General features: G+C 46.4%; 1 protein-coding gene across 2 annotated transcripts in view; it reads left to right on the forward strand.

Moving 5' to 3' along the window:
* The window catches only part of pik3c2b (phosphatidylinositol-4-phosphate 3-kinase, catalytic subunit type 2 beta), a 191,054-nt gene that overhangs the window by 108,598 nt on the left and 55,262 nt on the right, over positions 1-27,194 (forward strand). For both annotated transcript variants that reach the window (XM_078242059.1, XM_078242060.1), the window contains exons 14-15: positions 188-299; positions 16,813-16,955. In XM_078242059.1, coding sequence (XP_078098185.1) covers positions 188-299; positions 16,813-16,955 — 255 coding nt within the window. The remainder of the gene's footprint in view (positions 1-187; positions 300-16,812; positions 16,956-27,194) is intronic.

Here is a 27,194-nt window from a genome sequence, read left to right on the forward strand (position 1 = left end):
CAACAAATGGCTGATGCTTAACTACAACAGTGACCACCTTTTTAAAATAAAAAACATTTAATTGGCTGTGCAGAGCATTATTCAGGTTGTGAAAGACCCCATATAAATGCAGTCCTTTATTATTGTAGACTAGCAGTGTACATGGTTTTCATCTTATTAACGGTGTTTTTCATGCTTTGTTCCCCAGTGTGCTGTCATGTGGTAGAAAGCTGCTTGGACTATGGCCATCGTGCCAACGGACCATCCACACTACATTGACTGCCTGCAATTTCATCCAGCCAGACAGTGTCATCTTACAGGTAGGACAACACCACAGTGCTTACAAACAATTTGTCTGATAAATTCTCAAAATTCCTCCTGATTTAATATTTTAATTTTTTTTCAACTCTATGCATTTATTGCTCACACTTGAATTAATTTTAATACAAAAGCAAATCATCACACAGCAACAGAAATGCAATTCAGACAAGGGTGGCACAGTGGTTAGCACTGCTGCCTCACAGCGCCAGGGACCCGGGTTCGATTCCCGGCTTGGGTCACTGTCTGTGTGGAGTTTGCACGTTCTCCCCGTGTCTGCGTGGGTTTCCTCCCAGTGCTCCGGGTTTCCTCCCACAGTCCAATGTTGTGCTGGTTAGGGTGGATTGGCCATGCTAAATTGCCCCTTAGTGTCCCGTTGGATGGATTAGCCATGGTAAATGTGTGGGGTTACAGGGATAGGGTGGAAAGAGCCTGGGGAAGATACTCAGTTAGAGAGTCTTCTGCACTGTGGGGATTCTATGGTAGCTGTAGAATCCAAACACTAGCACAGAGCAGTTGGGCCAAGTGACCTGTATTCTATGTCAAAGAACTGTGCATTGTATGATTTACTTACTAATAGCTCGATGAAAGAAAGGGGTGGGTTGGGGGTAGGGGGATATGGGGCAGGGGCTGGGGTGGTCAGTGCCCTAAGGGGAAAAACTTGAGAGTGAAAGAAGAAAGGAGGACTTCAGAATTTAAAACAACAACAATCATTTGCATTTATATAGCATCTTTTGTGAAGAGGCATAAGGGTTAAAGTAATAAAGTTAAGAGGTATGACTAAAGGTTTGGCAGAGGTGGGTATAAAGGAACGTCTACAGGTAGACTGTGAGGTTTAGAGGTAGAGAATATTAGGGAGAAAATTCCACAGAGTGGGACCTAGATGGCTGCCAAGGATGGGACAAAACAAGGTAGTTAATATGCAAGTGGCAGTGAAAAGAGTGAGGGGAGTGGAGAGTGCAGGGTGTTGTCGGACTGAAGGAGGCTGCAGAGATAAGGGCAGACAAGGCCATTGAGGCATCTAAACCTGAGGGTAATGGATGAATGTAACATGGTGTGTAATAGGACATGGCCAGCAGATAAACTGAGGTTTACGGATGCCAAGTAGAACACTGTTCTTACAAATGACTGTGGAAGGCAGTGGAAGAGATGTATAAAGAAACAGTTGATGATATAGAAAATAAGCCTATCTTTGTACATATCAATGATTTTAGAATAGGGAGCCATTTTGGCAGAGTGAGGTATGAAGGAAATGGATGGCTAAACCAGTCACGTTCCAATTTGCAGTCCTTTGACGTTGGAGTGAAAATGGTGGCTGTAACAGAGCATTGGACTAATTGAGTCTTGAATTTAAAGCCTTGGGTGAAGACATGCCTTGGGTCAAGAGTGAATTTAAAGCCTTGGGTCAAGAGTGGAGATGAGCAATGTTAGGGATGGTCTTTGTGATTTAGAGGGTATGAGGTCCACCGCTCAGCAGGATTCGAGATTGTAAGCAGTCCGATTCAGGCAAAGATAGCGGCCAGGGAAGGAGACTGAGTTTGTGGCAAGATTACAGATTTTGAGGCAGGGATTGAAGGCAATGGACAGAATTTTCCAGCCCGTGCTCGCCCCAAAACTGGAAAATCCCACATGAGGTCAACGGACCTTTGCATGGTCCGTGTCCCGCCCGCTCCCATTCCGTGGCAGGCGCGACAGGAAGATTCCGCACAATGGCTTTGGTCATTTTAGTACTTAGTGATCGGAAGACTGTGTCGGAAAAGCAATCTGACAGCAGAGGCGATGGAGGAGTTGAGGGAAGCGGTGGAGAGGTCGATCCAAATCTAGTGGCAAGAGGGTTGTCCAACAATAGCATCCTCTACCCAGGCCAACTTGACAAATGTTGAGGCGTTAATCACTCAAAACCAACTCAGCTGGGTAGGGTATGTCGTTCGAATGCCTGACACCAAACTCCGAAAGTAATTGCTCTACTCAGAGCTCAGTCACAGCATGAATCTCCCAGGACAAAGGTGGAAACACTTTAGGGATGTCCTCAGCGGACCCCTGAGGAGGTCAGACATCCCCGCTGGCTCATGGGAGACCCTGGACTGTAAGCAACCAAAACAGAGAAGACTTGTTTGGGAGGGCACCGACTTTGTCAGGACCGTGCAGAGGTAAAGTCAAGGTCTCAGAGGGAGTGTACAAACCTCCAGTTCTGCCCATCTGCCCAACCCTTCAAATACCACCTGCTCCACATGTCTGCAGATCGCGCACTTGACTTATCGGCCATTTCAGAGCCCCTTGAGTTGGTGTGGAAGTAAGTCATCCTCCATCTCAAGGGATTGCCGAAGAAAGAGAAGGAAACATAGAGCTGGGTGCAACGCACATGTGGAATTTTACCCTTTGCCTATGAATAGTGTCAATGAGGGGCAGACTGGAGGTAATGAAGGAGGGGGCAAGGATGGATCATTGGTGGCTTCTCAAGGTGACAACGCAGAAGTGGGAAAAGAAGTAGTTGAAGTAAAGCTCTTTGTATGCTCAAATAAGTCAGAGTAGAACCAAGCGAGGTCGTTGGAGAGACATTGAAGGAGGATTGGGCAATCGGCAATGCCAGTATCGAGAGGTCGAGGAGGGATAATTCATTATACATAATGTACTCAAAAGGAGTGGAACTAAAGAGTCAACTTCTGGCTCAGAGCAAACTTACCACCACTGAATCACGTAGGCCTTTAACAGCTGAATATACCTCCAATTGGGCAGAACTCCTTGATACTGGATGTTGAGGCTGGTGGGATGGAAGCTGTCCTCAGCAGAATTGTTGGGTGCTATTGCTGAGTGAGGAAGAATTCACGCTCGCCGTGTATCATTTTATCTCCACCGGGAGAGCATTATTATTTCCATTCTCTGCTGAGCATTCTGGTTAGAATTACAATGCTACCCTTGGTTAATGCCCTTCCGCTGTACTCGTAAAAACCTTTACAGCAAAATTCTGGCACCCAACAAAAGTGTTTTTTATTTATGAGCATAATTCTTTGGAAAATTAACAGTGTGCTGCACAGTTAGAGAGCGCACGCCGCACAAAGGGTTTGTGTCCTGCACCCGGTTTGAGGCAGAGGATCAGTGATGCATTCTTCCGATTGCCCCCGAAAATAGTGAAAACATTTAGTTGAAAAGATCCTCTGTTGCGAAGCAGAACCAAAGTAATATGATTTTGTAATTTGTCATAAAATCGCTGAGGATTTCTGGTGGAACCAAAGCCTTTAGAGATTTTTTTGGCTTCTGGTTGAAGATATTGAAAGCGATTGGCGTTTTTCCAAACAACTGTTTTCTGTTTCAAATAAGTGTCAGATTCTTGTACGGGTCAGAAGTGTTAACCGCATAATGGTTGTCCAAACTTCTTATTTTAACAAAGGGTTGATTGATTTCTTGCTCCATTGCGCTCAGCAAATCGAGATCAAGTTTGGTCCTCTGATAAAACAGGGTGAGGGGGCCAGAGGACGCAGATGGAATTCAGCCCTCCCTTCCTAATCTAACCCTGTTCCTCAACAATAGCTCAGATTTAATCATGTTTAAAACAACTCGCAAATTTGGCAGTGCTTTGGGAGGCAGAGGGGTCGAGTTGGTTGGAACCTGCAATGGAGGCTAGGAGCTGGGAAATGCGGAACAGGCCATAAAGCACCACTACTGGTCGGATGGTTTAATTACAGCATGGCAAATTTGTAGCTGAGTGGTATTATCGCAGGAGTATTAATCCAGATACTCAGCTAATGTTCTGGGGACACGGGTTCGAATCCCGCTGCGGCCCGTGGAGGAATTTGAATTCAATTTTAAAAATCTGGAATGAAGAATCTACTGATGACCATTGTCGATTGTCGGAAAAACCCATCTGGTTCACTAATGTCCTTTAGGGAAGGAAATCTGCTGTGCTTACCTGGTCTGGCCAGCATGTGACCCATGTTTGATTGCAGCCATGAGTGTCTGTATGGAGTTTGCACGTTCTCCCCGTGTCTGCGTGGGTTTCCTCCGGGTGCTCTGGTTTCCTCCCACTGTCCAAAGATGTGCAGGTTAGGTGGATTGGCCACGCTAAACTGTCTCTCTGTGTCCCAAGGTTAGAGAGATTTGGGGGAAATGTGGGGGGGAGGGTGGAATGGGCCTGGGTAAGTTGCAGTGCAGGGATTCCACAGTCTATGACACAAAGGGCTCTATTTTACCATTTTGATTCTACGTGCTGGGCGGACTTGAAATTAGGAGTGTTTCAGATCCGACTTTTAGACCCGTTCTGAGGCCCCCCATACGCAATCTGCCTGGAAAAAAAATCAGCGATTCCGAATCCCGCTGCAGAAGTCTGTGGGCGGGGCTTAACGCGCCCAAAATCCTGCAGCTCCGATCGGCGCCTCCAACTGCACGTGCGCAGAAAAAAAATGATAGAATGCAGCTCCCCTGCCACATCGTGCCTGGGCTGGATAATGCCCCCCCACCCCCCGCCGGCCCCCTCAGACATTGCCCCATCCCCACAACATTACTGACCCCCTTATCCCCCCACCCCCCCCCCGCCACCCAAATCGATCACGGGCCCCTCCCCCCTCCCCCTCCCCCCCCCCCCCCCCCCCCACCACCAATCTCAGGCAGAGTGGAAATGGACCTCCGTTTTCCCCCCCGCTTCGGGCAGAGTGACAGCGGAACCCCCTTCCCCCTCACTGATCTTGGGCAGAGTGGCAGCAGACTCCCTTTCTCCCTCCCCACTTGATGTCAGGTGAGTGGCAGCGGACCCCCCTTACCCACCCCCCCCACCGATCTCAGTCAGAGTGGCAGCGGAACCCTCTTCTCCCTCACTGATCTTGGGCAGAGTGGCAGCAGACCCCCTTTCCCCCTCACCAATCTCTGGTAGAGTGGCAGTGCCCCCCGCCATCCCCCACCAATCTCAAGCAGAGTGGCAGCGGACCCACCTTCCCCCCCCCCCCCACTGATCTCAAGCAGAGTGCCGTCGGACGCTAGGCACCTACCTCCTCACTAACTGGAGTGCCCGAATCAGACTTCTATGGAACATGTCTGTCTCGTGCCGATTGTGGATGGGCAAACGCGGTGGTAAAGGGGGAAGTGCCTGTAAAGTTGGGCATGCAGCCCATTAAGACAATTTAAATGCGGGCAAATGCGGCATGGAGGTGGACACGGATTGCGCTACTCGCCTCATGCACGACTTGGGATGGGAAAATCCCGTTGCAGCGAAAGGTCAGGAAATTATGGCCTGTATCTCCAATAACTACAACAATTACAGTGTCAGCTGATTGTATGCTGAAGAATCTTGAATGGGACTTGAACCCACTGCTTTGTGATTCAGAGATTGGCATGAGGGGAGCTGGTGGCATGGTGGCAATGTTACTGGGCTAGTAATCCAGACGTTACTGGGAGCACCGGTTCAAATCCCACCATTGCAGTTGATGGAACTTAAGTTCACTTAATGAAACCTGGAATTGAAAGCTGGCCTAGATAATGGTGACCATGAAACTATCATCGATTGTCAGAAAAACTCATCTGGTTCGTTAATGTCCTTAGGGGGAGCCATCCTTACCTGGTCTGCCCTGTATGTGACTCCAGATCCACAGCAATGTGATTAACTCTGAATTGTCCTCTGGAATGGCCACTCAGTTCAAGAACAATTGGGGATGGGCAACAAATGTTGGCCTTGCCAGCGAAGCCTACATCCATTGAAAGAATGTTTTAAAAATACATCATTTTTAATAGTAACACATTTAGAATAAACCCGTCTGTGCTGTTTTAATGTAGCTGTGAAGTGCTTTATGCAAATGTCCATTTCCACTTACTCTTTATCCTCCCACTATCATCAAACACAGAAAGAAGTCTCACAACATCAGGTTAAAGTCCCAACAGGTTTATTTGGAATCACGAGCTTTTGGAGCGCTGCTCCTTCATCAGGTGAGTGGAGAGGTAACTCTCCTGCTGGACATTAACCTGGTGTTGTGAGACCTCTTGCTGTGCTCACCCCAGTCCAACCCCGGCATCTCCACATCATCAAACACAGAGACAGCCTTGCATTTATATAGTGCCTGTCATGACCACAGTATGTCCCAAAGTGCTTTACAGGCAATGGAGTACTTTGGAGAAGTAGTCATGTTGCCTTGTTACTTCATTATGGCTAAATCATCTATTTTTTTAACTGATGTTTGTTAAGAGAGAACTGTTGACCAGGACACTGGGGACAAATCCCCGCACTCCTTTGAAAAAGTGCCCATTTGAGAGGGAAGAATAGACCTCTGTTTAACATCTCATCTGAAACAAGACACCTGCGACAGTGCAGCACCTCTTCAGTACTGCACTGGACGGCACGGTGGCACAGTGGTTAGCACTGCTACCTCACAGCGCCAGATACCCAGGTTCAATTCTGGCCTCGGGTCACTGTCTGATGCAGTTTGCACATTCTCCCCGTGTCTGTGAGGGTTTCCTCCAGGTGCTCCAGTTTCCTCCCACAATCCAAAGATGTGCAGGTTAAGCTGATTGGCCATGCTAAATTGACCCAAGTGTCGGAGGAATTAACAGGGTAAATATGAGGGGTTACGGGAATAGGGCCTGGATGGGATTGTGGTCGGTACAGACTCGATGGGCCAAATGGCCTCCTTCTGCACTGTCGGGATTCTATGAAATGTCAACTCTTGATATTTCTGCTCAAGTTCTGAAGTGAGGTTTGAACTCACAACTGGAGTAAATGTTAAAAGCTGAGTAGCAGATTATCTGTTTGCGGCTTTGCCACGTCATTTCCCAATCAGCATCAGTAAAACAGATTATCGGGTCAATATCAGATTGCTGTTTGGGGGAAATACGCTGTGCGCAAATTGGGTGTTGTGTTTCCTGCCCCACCACAGTGACTACACTTCAGATGTACTTCATTGACTCTAAAATACTTTGGGTTGTCCTGAGGCCATGAATGATACAAATGTAAGTTCTCAGAATCATAGAATCAAACAATGACGAGACAGAGTACAGGAATGAGATAGAGAATCTGGTGAACTGGTGCGGCAACAATAATCTCTCCCTCAATGTCAACAAAACGAAGGAGATTGTCATCGACCTCAGGAAGCGTAAAGGAAAACATGCCCCTGTCTACATCAACGGGGACAAAGTAGAAAGGGTCGAGAGCTTCATGTTTTTAGGTGTCCAGATCACCAACAACCTGTCCTGGTCCCCCCCATGCCGACACTATAGTTAAGAAAGCCCACCAACGCCTCTACTTTCTCAGAAGACTAAGGAAATTTGGCATGTCAGCTACAACTCTCACCAACTTTTACAGATGCACCATAGAAAGCATTCTTTCTGGTTGTGACACTTGGAATGGCTCCTGCTCTGCCCAAGACCGCAAAAAACTACAAAAGGTCGTGAATGTAGTCCAGTCCATCACACAAACCAGCCTCCCATTCATTGACTCTGTCTACACTTCCCGATGCCTCGGCAAAGCAGCCAGCATAATTAAGGACCCCACGCATCCCTGACATTCTCTCTTCCACCTTCTTCCTTCGGGAAAAAGATACAAAAGTCTGACCTCATGTGCCAGCCGACTAAAAAACAGCTCCTTCCCTGCTGCTGTCAGACTTTTGAATGGGTCTATCTTGCACTAAGTTGATCTTTCTCTACACCCTAGCTATGACTGTAACACTACATTCTGCACTCTCTTCTTTCCTCCTCTATGAACGGTATGCTTTGTCTGTGTAGCGCACAAGAAACAATACTTTTCACTGTATGTTAATACGTGTGACAACAATAAATCGAATCAAAATCAACCTAACCCGCACATCTTTGGACTATGGAGGACTCTGCAGCACCCAGAGGAAACCCACGCAGGCGAGGAGAATGTGCAAACCCTGCACGGGGCCGGAATTGAACCCAGGTCTCTGGCACTGTGAGGCAGCAGTGCTAACCACTGTGCCACCCAGTTCTTTCCTGTCTTTATTTAACCTCACAAGGATGTTGCCGGGACTTGAGAAGCTGAGTTACAGAGAGAGATTGAATAGGTTGGGACTTTATTCCCTGGAGCGTAGAAGATTGAGGGGAGATTTGATAGAGGTGTATAAGATTTTGATGGGTATAGATAGAGTGAATGCAAGCAGGCTTTTTCCGCTGAGGCTAGGGGAGAAATAAAACCAGAGGGCATGGATTAAGGGTGAAAGGAGAAAAGTTTAAAGGGAATATTAGGGGGGGCTTCTTCACGCAGAGAGTGGTGGGAGTGTGGAATGAGCTGCGGATAAAGTGGTAAATGCGGGGTCACTTTTAACATTTAAGAAAAACTTGGACGGGTTCATGGATGAGAGGGGTGTGGAGGGATATGGTCCAAGTGCAGGTCAGTGGGACTAGGCATAAAATGTTTCGGCACAGACAAGAAGGGCCAAAAGGCCTGTTTCTGAGCTGTAATTTTCTATGGTTCTAACCTGAATTTAGGAGCTCAGGTCTGATGGAGGTTAAGTGAAATCTGAGGGGGAGCGCCTCCGACGTGTGCCGAGCTTCTATCTCTGGGTCTCAAAGCAATGTTTAACTGGATTCTGGCCAGGCCTCACGCACGATCCTTACTCCAGGGGTACAGTGTGTGCCAACCTATGAAGGGGAAATAAAAACCAGAAAGCATGAGGGAGGTGGGAGTGGCCACTAAATCTTTTCAAGCTCTGCATTATTGGAGCGCTATCCACCTAAAGCTTCAAAGGATAACAAAAGCTTTGTTTGGATTTGTTGAGAAAACATTTGGGATCTGAAAGTAGAAGGTTCCCATATGGGTCTGATAAAACAGACTGCTTACAGTGAGGATTCTGTGTTGCTTCGACTGACTTTCCCTGCCTTATGTGCTGATGTGGCAGTCAGTTAGTGTGGAGGATCAGCTACGATTACTTCTTCCAGAAGACTAATTTATTTTAACTCTTTGTTTGCTTTTTCAGTTTTTATTCGATTCCGTTTCAGTCTGGCTTTTCAGCCAACCTCAAATATACTACTGACATGCACTTTGTGAATGTGAACATTTTCCGCCTTTAAAGCTGTGACGCACTCTTTGATTAATTACAGCGCCAATTCACTCCTGCCACGTGTTTGTCAAAGTTATGGGAATGCTTTCATAATAGTGCTGTAGTAGTGCTCAACCAGTGCACTCCTGCCTCTAAGTCAGAAGGTTGTTGGTTTACATCCCATTGCAGCGTCTAATGCACATGTAACCATGGAACCCAGGCTGGCAGTTCAGTACAATGTTGAGGAAATGCACAGAGCCAACGCAAGAGAGGTCAAATAAAAGGATGGTAGATTTATTTTAAGGAAGCGCTCTACTTCTTTGGTGATGTCTGCCTGTCAGTTCCTGCGATATACCGCCCAATGATTCCAAAGTCCAAAGATGTGCAGCTTAGTTGGATTGGCCATGCTGAATTGCCCCTTAGTGTCAGGGGATTAGCAGTGAAACAGTTTATTTATTAGTGTCACAAATAGGCTTACGTTAACACTGCAATGAAGTTACTGTGAAAATCCCCTAGTCACCACACTCCGGCGCCTGTTCGGGCACACTGAGGGCGAATTTAGCATGGCCAATGCACCCTAACCAGCACGGCTTTCGGACTGTGGGAGGAAACCGGAGCACCCTGAAGAAACCCACGCAGACATGGGGAGAACATGCAGACTCCGCACAGACAGTGACCCAAGCCAGGAATCGAACCCACAGTGCTAACTACGGTGCCACCGTGTCGCCCTGGTTATGGGGATAGGGCCTGAGTGGGATTGGGGTCGGTGCAGACACAATGGGCTGAATGGTCTCCTTCTGCACTGTAGGGATTCTGACTGAACCATATTGAGCTCCCATCACTTGTCTTAACTCTCCAATCAATCGGAGTGAATCATGGGATGTGAATGGTTGATTAAATTATCTTAATCTTTTGAGAAGCTGATGGATTTTATGTTGCTGCTCCAGCATCCCTGCACGCCCCGTGATTTTTTTTCTCAGAAGTAGATCAGATTTCTCAATTTCTCAGCACAGACTTTGACCAAATCAAGGACTGGAGCAAAAGAAACTTTTTGGCCACTCAACTGTTGTTCTGTAATGACCTGAACCAGCTGTACTGAACGGTGTTGTCACTGCGGTCACCTTGTCAAAACTCTGAGCCAGGTCCACTCTGCAACATCTAACCTATCCTTTAGAGGCACATGGAAAATGAGAAGTTCCTGGAGTGGAGGTTAAGTAAGTGCAGCAATGGTGCTTTGCCCCATTCTGTGTCGTGCATTTTTCCTGCAGTAAAGTAAAGTTTATTTATTATTCACAAGCAAGGCTTACATTAACACTGCAATGAAGTTGCTGTGAAATTCCCCTAGTCACCACAGTCCAGCGCCTGTTCAGGTCACTGGACCTAACCAGCACGTCTTTCAGAATGTGAGAGGAAACCAGAGCATCCGGAGGAAACCCACGCAGACACAGGGAGAACATGCAAACTCCACACAGACAGTGACCCGAGCCGGGAATTGAACCTGGGTCCCTGGCGCTGTGAAGCAGCAATCTCAAAGACCAATCTCATTTTCCAAATATTGCTGTTGAGTATATCTGGATACTCATTGGGAAACACATTGGTGCTTCGAAAGGTTGGTCATGGTACGAATCAATTCCTGCCTCCCAGATTGCCTGGATCCACTACAGTTCGCATACCACCGCAACAGGTCCACAGCAGACGCCATCTCCCTGGCCCTGCACTCATTCCTGGAACACCTAGGTAACAAAGATCTCTATGTCAGACTACTATTTATCGAGTACACCTTCAACACCATTATTCCTACGAAACTCATCTCCAAACTCCGTGGCCTGGGCCTCAGCTCCTCCCTCTGTGACTGCACCCTAAACTTCCTAACCCACAGACCGCAATCAGTAAGGATAGGCAACAACACGTCCTCCATGATCATCCTCAACTCCGGTGCCCCACAAGGCTGTGTCCTCAGCCCCTTTAAATACTCCTTATACACCTATGACTGTGTGGCAAAATTCCCCTCCAACTCGATTTTCAAATTTGCTGATGACAGTGGGTTGGATCTCAAACAATGACGAGACAGAGTACAGGAAAGAGATAGAGAATCTGGTGAACTAATGCGACAACAATAATCTCTCCCTCTATGTCAACAAAACGAAGGAGATTGTCATTGATTTCAGGAAGCTTAGTGGAGGACAAGCCTCTATATACATCAATGGGAACGAAATAGAAATCGTTGACAGCTTCAAGGTTTTAGGTGTCCAGATTACCAACAACCTGTCCTGATCCCTCCATGCCGATGCTATAGTTACGAAAGCCCACCAACACCTCTACTTTCTCAGAAGACTAAGGAAATCTGGTATGTCTACTACGACTCTCACCAACTTTTATAGATGCACCATGGAAAGCATTCTTTCTGGTTGTATCACAGCTTGGTATGGCTCCTGCTCTGTCTACGGCTGCAAGAAACTACAAAGGGTCGTGAACGAAACCCAGTCCATCACTCAAACCAGCCTCAAACCCATTGACACTGTCTACACTTCCCGCTGCCTCGGAAAAGCAGCCAGCATAATTAAGGACCCCACGCACCCCGGACATACTCTCTTCCACCTTCTTCCGTCAGGAAAAAGATACAAAAGTCTGAGGACACATACCAACCGACTCAAGAACAGCCATCAGACTTTTGAATGGATCCACCTCACATTAAGTTGATCTTTCTCTACACCCGACTATGACTCTAACACTACATTCTGCACCCCCTCCTTTCCTTCTCTGTGAACGGTATGCTTTGTCTGTATTGCGCACAAGAAACAATACTTTTCACTGCATGTTAATACATGTGACAATAAATCAAATCAAAGGGAAATAAAGTAGAATGCTCTTGTGCTCAAACATGCCTGAGCCATCAAAGTTACAGCAAATTCATCCAAAATAATTCATTCAATCGGGGAGGTGATGGCCTAGTGGTAATATCGCTAGACTATTAATCCAGGAACTCAGCTAATGTTCTGGTGACCCAGGTTCGAATCCCGCCACAGCGGATAGTGGAATTTGAATTCAATAAAAAATATTTGGAATTAAGAATCTACCAATGGCCATGAAACCATTGTCGATTGTCGGAAAAACCCATTGGTTCACTAATGTCCTCCTCACCTGGTCTGACCTGCATGTGACTCCAGATCCTCAGCAAATGTGGTTGGACTCTTAACTACCCTCTGAAATGGCCGTGCAAGCCACTCAGTTCAAGGGCAATTCGGGAGGGGCCCTGTCAGCGACGCCCACACCCCGTGAACGAATTACAGAAAAAGTTCCTCTCTATATTCCTGTCTAGCCCTTATAATCTTGACTCCCTTGGCAATCAAGAATCTGTTGCATTCAGCTTTAAAAATAATCAATGACCCTGCCTCCACCATTCCCTGATCAAGTGAGTTCCAGAGACTCATGATCAGCTAAGAGCAGAAAATCTCCTCACCACTGTCTTAAATGAAGGCTCCTTATTTTTAAACTGTGTCCCCTAGTTCTCTCCTCTCCTACAAGGGGAAACATCCTTTCAGCGTCCACCCTTTCAAGTCCCCTCAGGATCTTGTATATTTCAATAGGATCGCCTCTCATTCTTCTAAACGCCAATGGATGCAGGTCCAACATTTCCTCATAGGATACCCCTCATTCCAGGAATCTGTTCAGTGAACCGTCCCTGAACTGCTTCTAATGCAATTATGTCCTGAAATAAGCAGACTCGATGTGGAGTCGCCGGCGTTGGACTGGGGTAGGCGCAGTAAGTAGCCCCACAACACCAGGTTAAAGTCCAACAGATGAAGGAACAGCGTTCCGAAAGCTCGTGCTACCAAATAAACCTGTTGGACTTTAACCTGGTGTTGTGAGACTACTTACTAAGCAGACTCAAGCTGTACACTGTAGTCTAAAGGTGGTTTAGGCAATATCCTATGTGACTGTAGCAAAACATTCCTACTTTTATATTTCTTTCCCCTTGCAATAAACAACAACGTTCAATTTATCTTTCTAATCATTTGCCGCACTTGCATACCAATTCTTTGTGATTCATGCACCAGGACACCCAGATCCCTCTGTACCTCAAAACCACTCCCAATTTAAATAATCTGCTGCTTTTTTATTCTTCCTGCCAAACTGGACAAGTCCACATTTTCCCAATTATACTCCATCTGCCAAATGTTTGCCTACTCACCTATCCTATCTATATCCCTTTGCCGATTCCACGGGAGGGATTTTCCGGCCGTGCTCGACCCAAGGCCAGAAAATCCCGCCCGAGGTCAACAGACCTTTGCATGGTCTGTGTCCCGCCCGCTACGATTCCCATGGCGGGGGTGGGAGGAATGGGAAAATTCCACCCTTTATGTCTTCTTCCCAACTTACTTTCTTACCTATCTTTATGTCATCAGCAAATTTAGAAACTATTCATTCTATCCCGTCATCCAAGTCATTAATATAGATTGTAAATAGCTGAGACCCCCCCGCCCCCAGCACTGATTCCTGCAGCACTCCACTTGTTACATATTGATAACCCAAAGTTGACCCACTTGTGTCTATTCTCTCTCGTGTTGGCTCACCACTCTTCTATCCATGCTAATATATTACCCCTACACCATGAGCTTTTATTTTGTGCAATAGGCTTTGATGTGGCACCTTGCCGAATGCCTTATGGAAGTCTTAGTTCAGCACATCCACAGATTCCCCTCGATCCGTGTTGCTTATTACTTCCTCAAAGAACTCTAATAGGATGTTAAACCTGGAAATTTACTGGTCAGTGGAGATCTATTGTGTCCAGCAATTGGCCCCTTTTATGATATCTATCTGTCTTCTTTTAAATCTGGTTTCATGAATGTCCCTAATTTTAATTGCACCCACTATTGGTGCCTTCAGCTGTCTAGGTCCTTAGCTATGGATTCTCCCTCTAAATCTCCCAAGCTCTCTGCTTCTCTACCTCACTTTCCTCCTTTAAGGCGCTCCTCAAAATCTACCTCTTGAACCAAGTTTCTGGCATCTGCCCTAAACATCTCCTTATGCGGTTTGGGCCGGTACTTTCCGGCTGTTCATGCCGGTGGAATAGTCCGATCCTGCCGACAGTGGGTTTCCCGGCAGCAAGAGGTACATTCAGTGGGAAATCCTGTTGACTACGGCGGGAGCAGATGACCCTCCCGCTGGCCAATGGTGGGGGGCCCCCCTGCGAAATACATGGTGCGTATCCCACCTGAGGTGTCAAATTTTGTTTTTTTATAAAGCTCTTTTGGAAGCACCTTGGGGCATTTTATATGTTAAAAAAGCTGTACAAACTCAGGCTCTTATTAAAATGATTTTTGCCACCTAGTGGCTTGCAGACACTTCAAATTCCATAAATTAGGCATGCATTCCTGTTAGGATATCTAAACCTGAGGTGGCACAGTGGCACTGTAGTTCGCAGTCCTGTGTCACATTGGCAGGGATCCAGGTTCGATTTCCGGCCTAGGGTGATTGTCTGTGTGGAGTTTGCACATTCCTAAGCAGTTGCGAATAGTGTTGAATATTGTGCTATCATCAGCAAACATCCCCACTTGTGACCTTATGATGGAAGGAAGCTCAGTGATAAAGCAGCTGAAAATGGTTGGTCCTAGGGCACCACCCTGAAGAGCTATTGTAGTGATGTCCTGGAACTGAGATGACTTTCCTCCAATCACCACAACCATCTTCCTATGTGCTAGGAACCCGCAGAGAGTTTTCCCTCTGATTCCCAGTGACACCAGTTTTACCAAGGTTCCTTAATGCCACACTTGGTTAAATGCTGCCTTGCTATCAAAGGCAGTCACTCTTACCTTACCTCTGGTGTTCAGTTCTGTTGTCCATGTTTGTACCCAATGCTGTAGTGAGATCAGGAGCTGAGTGGTCTTAGCAGAACCCAAACAGAGCGTCAGCAAGCTGGCTATTGTTAGGCAAGTGATAGTACTATCGATGACCCCTTCCATCACTTTACTGAGAGTAGACTGATGGGGCGATAATTGGCTGGATTTGTCTTGCTTTTTGTGTACAAGGCATACCTGGACAATTTTCCACATTGTTGGGCCGATGCCAGTGTTGTAGTTAGACCGGAATAGCTTGAGTAGGGTGTGGCAAGTTCTGGCATACAAGTCTTTAGTTCCATTGCCAGAATAGGGCTCATAGCCTGTGCAGTATCCAGTGCCTTCAGTCATTGCTTGATTTGGCCCTTTGTACCAGTAAAAGAGCTCAGCAATTCATCCCATCCACCCTGCACTTTCCCTTTAATTTCTTCCTTTCAAATACACATCCAATTCCCTTTACAAAGTTACTATTGAATCTGCTTCATCAGTCTTTCAAGCTCTGCACCTCCGATCTCAACTACTCGCTGCATAATTAATTGTTTCCTTGAATCCCATCTGGTTCTTTAGCTCGTTACCTTAAATCTGTGCCCTCTGGTTACCCACCCACCTGCCGGATAGAATTGATGGAGAAATATTATCAAAATCCTTGGTAATTTTGAACGTATTAATATTTAGAGAGCATTGGATGAGCTGCCTCACAACAAAAAGGATTCATTGCATCTTCTGCTCAAGCCCTTGGAATAACGGATACACAACAGAACGGTTTTAAAAACTTGCATTTACAAAGCGCCTTATCAGATTCTTAAGGGACCCCAACGCACACTTCACAGCCAATGAATGACTTTTAAAGTGCTGTCATTGTCGTTGTGCAGGCAAATACAGCAGTCAGTTTGGCGATGAGAGGGATAATTGAAGCTTTGTTTTGCTGCCAGCTGTATGTCAAGTCATGTTGGGCCAGTATCCACCTCACATGAGGACACTGAACAGATGTTTATATTAAGGCACCATTAGTATCAGGCATGCTGGATGAGAATAGCAACTACCAGACCATAAATGTGTGTACTTTTTTGGATGAGAGCCAAATATTTGATTCTGAATTGATCCAAAACCAGAGATTATATCTCTGCTTCACCACGACTTTAATATGGGGGATGAAGTGTTTTGTTTATTTGTTCAGCGAATTATGGGATGCTACTTTTCAGGTGACCTTTAATCAGAAGTGACCTTTCATCCGGGTTCTGATGGAAGTTTACTTTATTAGTGTCATGTGTAGGCTTACATTAACACTGCAATTAAGTTACTATGAAAATCCCCTCGTCGCCACACTCAGGCATCTGTTCAGGTACACTGAGGGAGAATTTAGCACAGCCAATGCACCTAACCAGCACGTCTTTCGGATTGTGGGAGAAAACCGGAGCACCCGGAGGAAACCCACGCAGACACGGGGAGAATGTGCAAACCCCGCAGAGACAGTGACCCAGGCCAGGAATTGAACCTGGGTCCCTGGCACTGAGAGGCAGCAGTGCTGACCACTGTGCCACTCCTGGGGGAAGCTGGGGGGGGATCACCAAACGGGAAACATTAACTCTTTCTCTCCACAAAGGCTGCCTGGGTTTTTCCAGCACTCCTTGTTTTTATTTCAGATTTCCGGCATCCGCACTATTTTCCTTTTGTGTGACGCTGTTTTTCATCCTTTTTATCCCCAGATTGACTTTCCAACTTCTGCGTTCGAAGTCAAGTTCATAACCCCTCCCCCCGCAGAATTCAGTCCCAAATATGACTTCAGTAGCCTTGATGATGCATCGAGGAAGCATCTGAAGGAAGTGATGCAGAAGAAGTCCCTCTTCTGGTAAGAGCTTTATTATGATAATGCTGATGACTGTTGATATTCTGGGAGGAAGTGGAAGAGTCGGTGTTGGATGCTGGCCACTCCAGAGCCCTGCTTGAAGCCTCTTAAGAGTATAAGAACCATCACACTTCAAATGGTAGGACAGTCAGAGACATACATCCCCTGGTCGCTAAACATTTCCAGTAAATAGCAGTAATGCACCTGGAATACATCCGCTCATCTCCAATCATTGTTGCGTTGTTGTTAATGTCCGGTCTATTTTAGGAATGATTTACTCTGGCTAAAATTAGGTTCTTTTTATCTTGAGGTTGCTCTGAAACTGACTCATGGTAGATGCACCGATTCATTTATTTAAAATCAGACTTCCTCGCTAGAGATTCAAACGTGAAGTGTTGGGATCGCTCAGCAGGTCAGGCAACATCTGTGAAGAGAAAAAAATTAAATTTCAGGCTGATTTATCTTTCGCCAAAGCTTAAGAGACTTAATGAGAGATTTCACAAGAGTTTCAAAGCAAGTTCAGAGCCAGGGATGGGGTTGGGGTGGGGAGGACTGGGAAAGAGAGATTAAAAAGGAAAGATCCATGGGTGTGGTGGAGGGCAAGAATGATTAAATGGCAAAAGGGCAAGTAAAGAAACTAAAAACAAATGGAAGGTATAGAGGGTGTATGTGGTTACAGCAGAGAAAATGGGAGCAGTGATTAATATCTAAACTTACGACTTCCTGCTTCAACATGGAGTTTAAGGTGCCAAATCTAAAGATGAAGCACTGTTCTCCCAGCTTGTATTGAGCTTGCATTGGTGCAGAAGGCTAAGGACATGGTGGCCACCTTGGTGGTGGGATGAGAATTAAGATGGGAAACGGCTGGATGTGTGTGCGTGTACGCGTGTGTGTGTGTGTGTGTGTGCGCACGTGCGTTTGTCAATTTCTGCATGCAGTAGATGGGGATGAGATGGGGCTGAACGGCAAGATTGAATAGCCACCAACTCGTACGTGAATAATGGCCGCTTTGCCAGACACAGGAGCGGTACTGGTACATATGGACCTTCGCCTGGCAAGAAGTCACCATCTTCAAGAGAAGGGCCAAGAGGAGAACACTGGTGTGTGTAGGGAGGGAAAATAAATTAAGCTCCCACCTACAAAAATTATGAGAGGCACAGACAGGGTGGAAAGTCAGAGGCTTTTTCCAAGGCTAGAAGTGTCAATTACAAGGGGGCACAGGTTCAAGGTGAGAGGGGGAAATTTTAAGAGAGATGTGCGGGGGGGGAGTTTTTCACATAGAGAGTAGTGGGTGCCTGGAACGCGCTGCCAGAGGAGATGGTGGAAGCAGGCACATTAGCAACAATTAAGAGGCATCTGGATGGGTACATGAATAGGGAGGGAGTACAGGGATACAGACCAAGTAAGGGCAGAAGGTGTTTTTTAAAATTTAGTTAGGGCATCATGACAGGCATGGGCTTGGACGGCCGAAGGGCCTGTTTCTGTGCTGTACTTTTCTTTGTTCTCTTTGTTCTTTTGTTCACTAAACCCCAATGAACCTGTAACTAGCATTTAAAATGAAGAGGAATGTGACCACTAATCTCGTCAATGTAGAGGCAGGTGAAGTATTACATCTTCGAAGTAACAAGGAAGGAAAGCAATCTTGCAATTATATAATACCTTTCAAGTCTTCAGATCACCCCAAAGTGCTTCACCATCAATACGTGTTCACTGCTGTTTTGCAGGCACAATTTATGGACAGCAATTGAGATAAATGACCAGATAGTTTGTATCGGTTGTAATGATTGAGGATTAAGCATTGCCCAGGACACTGGAAGAACTCTTGCTGCTTTTCTTCACCATAAGATACTTTATGTTTCCTGCACTACCTCCCTCTGACACACCAATTACAGCCACACCATCCTATTACCGCACTCACCAAAAAGATTTTTAAAAAGGGAAACAATCACAGCTGTGAGTAACAAGGGACATGGCAGGAAAATGACCCCTTTCCTCGGGATATTTTATTTTGCTGTTTCCGGCATTTCCTTGCAATAGGAAGACATCCCGTGAGCGTGCAGTGCAGGTCTGGTATGGTCTGTGTGTGTTCGTCACGGACACCAGGAAAACCCTCCTTTGACAATGTGCAGTGTTTTGTGTTGAATCAGTCACTATATCAGCCAAGTGTGCCGTGCGTTTCAGTGAGAAACAATGGAGGGCATTGGCTACTGATCAGGAATCGAGATTCTCGCTGGTGTGCTTTGTTCCCTTTCAGTCTTCTCCTCCTAATGGCTTCTGTTTGGATGAGGAGTAGGCCATTCAGCCCCTTGAACCTGTTCCACCATTTTGATTAGATCATGGCTGATGTCTGCCTCAACTTCACCCAAACCTGGTTTGGTTATTTATTCCTCAAACCCTTTCCTAACAATATATATTTAGGGGAGGCGATGACCTAGTGGTATTATCGTTAGACTATTAATCCAGAAACTCAGCTAATGTTCTGGGGACCCGGGTTCGAATCCCGCCACGGCAGATGGCGCAATTTGAATTCAATAAAAAATATCCGGAATTACGAATCGACTGATGAGCATGAAAACATTGTCGATTGTCCGAAAAACCCATCTGGTTCACTAATGTCCTTTAGGGAAGGGAATCTGCCGTCCTTACCTGGTCTGGCCTACATGTGACTCCAGCACCACAGCAATGTGGTTGACTCTCAACTGCCCTCGGGCAACTCGAGATGGGCAATAAATGTGACGCCCATGTCCCACGAATGAATAAAAAACACATCATTCTCAGTTTTGGCTTTTACAAATAAATCCTAGTCTGAACAGCTTTTTGAGGGAGAGAGTTCCAAATTTCCTTTGTGTGAACAAGTGTTTCTTGGCACCACCATAGAACAGCCTAGCTCAAATTTTAAAGTTAATGTCTATTTGTTCTTTATTCCCCCAGTAGAAGGAATACCTTCTCTCTCTATCCTGTCAACCCTTCCAATCATCTTAAACATCCCAATTACATCAACATTAATCTTCGACATTCCGGGAGAAATGAGCCTGGTCTATACAACCTGTTCTCATCATATAACCCTTTTATCCCCAGTATCCTTCTGGCCCTGGGTTAGATTAGTTAACCTTGGACAGTTTAGTCTGTCGGGCTCAATCATGCGTTTATTCTCGAGTTTTTATAGGTGAGACTGACTAACCATGCTTTATGACCAGAATCACAGCTGACTAAAGTGCAAGCCAATTTCAAGCTTCACCCACCTTCCTCTCCCACAGCCTTATCTCCATCAATTCACTGCATCTGCTCCATGTAAATCGACTTTGTATTTACCCCATCCTTAAACGTGGCAAGTGGGGACATGTGTTGGAAAATGACTCTACCACACGTAATTAGGCAGCTTTCTGTAATATGATTAGAAACTAGTTTCCATCACAATACATTCCTTGCTTCAATTCCAAACATCTGGGTGTAATTTCTAATTGAGTAAATATACATTACCTACATCATCCATCTTGACACAAATTGCCGGCTCCTTTATACATTGGAGTCACTATAATCACAGGCATCATTAGCCATAGTTACAAGTCCCACAGCCCATAGATTATGTTGTCCATGTACCCAAAACGGTGCCTGTGGTTTTTCTCATCCAACCTACAGTTAAACAATTAAACTCCATTTGCGCAAAGCTGTATTCATTGTTAACTATACATATCCTAAATGGGCCAGGCTTATCATGTAAATATTTCATTTGTTTGATGAAATAAGGATCCTAAACATTCATTCGGGCTTCTATGACATTCTGGGCAGGATTCTCTGGTTGCACGCGCCTCAAAGTCTACCCAAAAGGGCAGCACGGTGGCACAGTGGTTAGCATTGCCGTCTCACAGCTCCAGGGACCCGGGTTTGATTCCCGGTTTGGGTGACTGCCTGTGTCGAGTTTGCACGTTATACCCTGTGTCTGCGTGGATTTCCTCCGGGTGCTCCGGTTTCCTCCCACAGTCCAAAGATGTGCGGGTTAGGTAGATTGGCCATGCTAAATTGCCCCTTAGTGTCCTGAGATGCGTAGGTTAGAGGGATTAGTGGGTGGGATATGGGGATAGGGCCTGGGTGGGATTGTGATCGGTGCAGACTCAATGGGCCGAATGGCCTCTTTCTGTACTGTAGGGTTTCTATGATTTCTATGAAAGTCTACCCAAAAGGGCAGCACGGTGGCACAGTGGTTGCATTGCCGTCTCACAGCTCCTGGGACCCGGGTTCGATTCCCGGCTTGTGTGACTGCCTGTGTGGAGTTTGCACGTTCTCCCCCGTGTCTGCGTGGGTTTCCTCCGGGTGATCCTGTTTCCTCCCACACTCCAAAGATGTGCGGGTTAGGTAGATTGGCCATGCTAAATTGCCCCTTAGTAGGGATGCGTAGGTTAGAAGGATTAGCCGGGTAAATGGGTGGGATTACGGGGATAGGGCATGGGTGGGATTGTTGTCGGTGCAGACACGATGGGCCGAATGGCCTCCTTCTGCACTGTAGGGATTCTATGATTTCCATTCTATGAATTCCCATCCGAGCCCAGTTTAAATGGTCCGTCAAATTTTCAGTCTCGCCCGCTATGATTCCCGAGGTGGGCGAGACAGGAGAATTTTCAACCTCTCAGTCTGTTGGGGAATATGCGATGCAATCTGATGTGGCACAGATACTGAGTGTGATGTGTTGGGGTAAAGATGATGGGTTGGGCGGAAGTGCAGCTTGTTATAGTGCCAGCCCCGATTGTGGGTGTGCCTTAGTTGTCCTAAGCTGTGGAATCGCTTCTCGGCCTTTTGGCTAAGATCAAGTGTGTGGTCGGCACCCCATTGTCGGCCGCACTTGTTCGAGGTCATTGGGTTACGCTGAGGCTTCATATGTTTCATATGAAACAATTTTTAAAAGTGGCATCTCGGCCTTTTGGCTAAGATGCAAATGAGCTCAAGTCTTGGAGGAGGAACCTCCCCCTTCTCCAATCAGCTTGGCTCATGTAGATCAGGCCCAGGACAGGGTGGTTTGGTCGCTCGCCCTGTCTTGTCAGCCTGGATCTGAAATGTCTCAACTTGTTGAGACTCTGAATTGGATTTGATTTGATTGAATTGGAAAAGTATTTTTTTAAAAAGCTGTGGAATACCCTCCCTGGGATTCTTGGCCTTTTGGCTAAGATCAAGTGTAGTATGGATAGGATGCTGCGCTTGGTTGAGGTCATTAGGTTACATTTAAGCTTCATTTGAAGCAATTTTTAAAAGCGGCATCTCGGCCTTTTGGCTAAGATGCAAATGAGATCAAGCCTTGGAGGAGGAGGACCTGCACCTACTCCAATCAGTGGAGGCCCTGTCTTGTCAGCTTGGATCGGAAATGTCTCAAGTTGTTGAGACTCTGAATTGGACTTGATTTGATTGAATTGGAATTTTTTTTTTAATGTTTTTAAAAAGCTGTGGAATACCCTCCCTGAACATCATCACCTCTCACGCACCCTTTAAGATGTTCCTTAAAACCTACCTCTCAGACCAAGCTTTCGATCACCTGTCCTAATATCTCTTTAGCTGGCTCAGTGTTAGGTTTTGTTTGCTAATGCACCTGTGAAGTGCTTTGGGGTGTTAGAAGAGCTAATTGTACTTACTGGTCAGCATGTGTGAGGTGATACAGTGAATAGGCGTGTTGTGCTTATGTGTAAATTGAGACAACAGCAAGAATTGCAGAAACATAGAAACCCTACAGTGCAGAAAGAGGCCATTTTGGCCCATCGAGTCTGCACCGACCACAATCCCACCCAGGCCATATCCCGACATATTTACCTACTGTAACCTACGCATCCCGGGACATTAAGGGGCAATTTTTAGCATAGCCAATCAACCTAACCCGCACATCTTTGGACTGTGGGAGGAAACCGGAGCACCCGGAGAAAACAATTTGATTAAGGGTTTCGATAGGATAATTAAGGACAAACTGTTTCTAGTGTCAGCAGAGTTAGTAACCACTTGGCACAGATTTCAAATAATAGATGAAAGAATCAGAGGGGCAACTGGGATTTTTTTTTTGTTTATGCAGAGAGTTATATCTGGAACGCACCGAGTGAAATGTTGGTGGAAGCAGGGTCAATAGCGGGTATGATGTTACCGGCTTGCCGATCGGCATGATGAGCCGGTAGTATTGTGTGCAAGGCCAGAAATCGGGTTCACGCACTGTGTTTCCAGCGGGATCAGCTTCAACAGCGCAAAGCCAATTTGAATGTTAATATCATCATTAACATGACATTAACGCATTCTGCCCGGTCGTTTATGGCTCACGATGCTTACCACCTCGCTGGTTTGATCTCACACCAGCATGAAGCACTGCTGGTCTCCACAACGGGGGAGATCAAACGTGATGGCCACACCGGGGCTGGGGGGACGGACGGACCAGAAGCCACTGAAGCCCCTAGGTGGTCGGGGGCATGCCCATTGGACAGGGTGCCCATCTATCACCCTAACACTGCCCATCTGGCACCCCGACAGTGCGCAGTTGGCCAGTGCAGGGGGTGTGGCCTAAGTGAAGGTGGGGCCTATGGGGTGGGACTATGATGGGGGAACCTGTGGGGGTTGGGCAATGACCAGGGAGCGGGGTTATGCGGGGTAAGCTATGTGGGGGGGGGTTGGGCCATAGAGGGGTCCGCCAGGGGGACTCAGGAACGTCCTGAGAGTCCTGATGCCCCAGTACTAGCAACCCGTGTTGGTGTGGGGTATGCTGCCAATGTTGGGGGGGGGAGGGGGGGGGGTGGTCCGATGTCCATGGGGGCAAGAGGGAGGGCGGGGGTCTCCCAGTTCGCTGAGAGATCGGGACACCCTATGCAATGGTGCCCAAGCGCTCTGAAGCTGGCTTCACCGGCAAGCTTAGGCTTCGAATCTCCCTGCTGTCAAAAAAGTTGACAGGAGTGTGGTAAGATTGCATTGCCAAACTCGCCCAAAAAACAAGTGTGAAACACACCCGTTTTCAGACTTTTATGACATGAATTCTTCTAGTAAGACAGCACCCAGCAACTTTCAATAGGGAACTGGATATAAACTTAAAAGGGGGGCTGGGAAAAAATCTCTTTGAAAATAGATGAAGGGAATTAAAATTAATTGATTCGCTCTCTAAGGGCCAGCACAGACCCAATGGGCCAAATGGTTGCCTCCTGTGCTGCATCGTTCTGTGCCCTGCATCAGTTTAAAGCAATCTCTGAGAGCTGAAACGGCCATTAACAAATGGAACTGAACAACATGGAGGAATTAGTCAATCTTTAAAGCCACTCCATGTGATTGTTAGGCCTCTGAGAACTAAACACACCCTGCCACTCTCCCCAACCCAAACCACCCGCAGGAAAAGAGAAAAAAACCCAAGGGAAAGGTACTCCAGAAAATTCCTCTCTGCACCTTCTACCTCAGAAGATCTAAACCAGTCCCGGAGCTCGCATGGACCGAGTATTGTCTGTAAATATTTTTGCCTTCTATATGGTCCAATAAAGTACGGTAGTATAGTGGTAATATTTCTGGGCAGTCTTGGCTAGTGCGCTGGAGAAATTCGTTCAAGTGCCACCACAGCAATGGGGAAATTTAACTTCAATAAATAAATTAATCTGGAATAAAATGCTGGTCTCATTTAATAATGATCACAAAATTAATGGTTTGTTGTAAATATGATGTGGAGATGCCGGCGTTGGACTGGGGTAAACACAGTAAGAAGTTTAACAACACCAGGTTAAAGTCCAACAGGTTTATTTGGTAGCAAAAGCCACACAAGCTTTCGGAGGGGCTTGGAGCTCCGAAAGCTTGTGTGGCTTTTGCTACCAAATATACCTGTTGGACTTTAACCTGGTGTTGTTAAACTTCTTACCTTGTTGTAAATACCCAGCTGGTTCACTAACATCCTTTAAGGGAGGAAATCTGCCATCCTTACCTGGTCTGGCCTATGTGTATATCAGAGTAATGTGGTTGACCCTTAGCTGTCCTCTGAAAGGCCGAACAAGCCATACAATTGCATCAAACCGCTGTGGAAATAACTGTGGGTAAACCTACGTGGACTGCAGTGGTTCAAGAAGATGGCTCACCACCGTTCTTCTGGAGGGCAATTAGGGATGGGCAATAAATGGTGACCTTGTCTACGACACTCGCATCCCAAGCACAAATATGAAAATAAATCTTGAAGGCATGACGTGACCCATTCTGAGGAATCGTACAAAAAAAATTGTTTTCTATAAGTTCTGCAGATGAATGGAAGCAAACCCAATCAGTCATTCAATGGCTGAATGACTCTATTAGAAATGACATGAAAGAACCTCTGCAGTGTGGCTAATGTGTGTCTTTTCAATTCCCTTCCAGAAAATCGCTCACCACAGAAATTTTATCTTTTTGAGTTTTTCTTGTATAATTTCCCAATTGCTCAGAGAAATCATCACAGGAAGGTTTAATATTTCCTTTCCTTAAAGTGGCTTTGCACTCTGTTTCCCCACTTCTCTTTCCCCTAGGCGCACGTCCAATTCCTTGTGTAGCGCAGACGCTTTCTGTTCTTGCATCGGCCCTGTTTGCCTGTGTCCAGTTTGGATCATCCAAAGCGCGGCGCGGTGGCACAGTGGTTAGCACTGCTGCCTCACAGCAGTGAGACTTGATTAGTCTTGATTAGCAGTAAAGACTTGATTAGTTGTAAATATTCGCATTCCAACCATTATTCATGTAAATTGAGTCTGTGTCTTTATAAGCTCTGTTTGTGAACAGAATTCCCACTCACCTGAAGAAGGGGCTAAGAGCTCCGAAAGCTTGTGTGGCTTTTGCTACCAAATAAACCTGTTGGACTTTAACCTGGTGTTGTTAAACTTCTTACTGTGTTTACCCCAGTCCAACGCCGGCATCTCCACATCATGCCTCACAGCACCAGGGACCCGAGTTCGATTCCGTCCTTGGGTGACAGCCTGTGTGGAGTTTGCACGTTCCCCCCATGTCTGCGCGGGTTTCCTCTGGGTGCTCCGGTTTCCTCTCACAGTCCGAAAGACATGTTGGTTCGGTGCTAAATTCTCCCTCGGTGTACCCAAACAGGCGCTGGAGTGTGGCAACAAGGGAATTTTTACAATAACTTCATTGCATTTTTAATGTAAGCCTAATTGTGACAATAATGAACCTTAACCTTAGTTGGCAACTGCCCACAGTTCTACACCAAATCTTTCATCATTTCCCAGAGATCAAACGACTAAGGGAAGTCACTAAAACAGGGGGTGGGATCGGGTATCTGTTTGCTCACCCTGTGGGCTGTAATTGGATCAGGCTGTGATGTGCCAGGGAAGCAGTGTAATCCAATAACTGCTGACAAGCAAAGCCAAGGGCTAACAATGAAGGACCAGACATATGAGCCTTTGAGCTGTCCAGCTCACCGCTCAGCATCTGGATTCCTCGCCATGGTCTCCACCTGTTTATTTTCATATATTGAACACCCAATTGTAAAGTGAAACTGGTAAATAGTAGAAAGACTTGCGTTTCTATGGCACTTTCCACCCCGTCAACAGGCTCCTCAGTGCTTTACAACAGATAAGCTACTGTTGCAATGGAGGAATAATGGGGAACAGCGTGGGACATTCAGCAAAGGTAGAGTAGGCTCAGGTGTTCATAGGTGCACCAGCTGGTCCCAGCTTCCATAGTTCCCCAAGCTGATAGTACGTATCTTCGGCTGACCTGGGCAGCAGTGCTCATTTGGAGCCCAACTCCAGCCTATGCACTTCCAAAGAATAGAATCCCAAAAGTGCAGAAGGAGGCCATTCGGGCCATCGCGTTTGCACCGACTATCCAACAGAGCACCTTACTCAGGCTCAACCTCGCTCTATCCTCATAACTCCACCTATTTAACCTACTAATCCCCCTAACCTACACATCTTGGGACACTAAGGGGTAATTTAGCGTGGCCAATCCACCTAACCTGCACATCTTTGGACCGTGGGAGGAAACCGGAGGAAACCCATGCAGACACGGGGAGAGCATGCTTCATATGAGGAAGATGGAAGCTGGGGGGGTGGTTGGAAATAATATTTTTGAAGTCATTTTCGACAGTTACGCTGCAGAGATCTTTAGAAATGGCATCGGAAAGAGAAAGATTGGAGTGTGCACAACTAAAGCAATGAGCTGTTCCGAAAGTAGAAATAACCTTGCCCAAATTAGAAGATTATTTGCTGATACCCACAGGGGAAGGGATGGAATATTTTCTTCATGCTGAAGGATTGTTGAGGTATTTGTGGAATAGACTGC

Source organism: Mustelus asterias, chromosome 25 (genome assembly GCF_964213995.1).
Source record: "Mustelus asterias chromosome 25, sMusAst1.hap1.1, whole genome shotgun sequence".
Taxonomy (NCBI): Eukaryota; Metazoa; Chordata; class Chondrichthyes; order Carcharhiniformes; family Triakidae; genus Mustelus; species Mustelus asterias.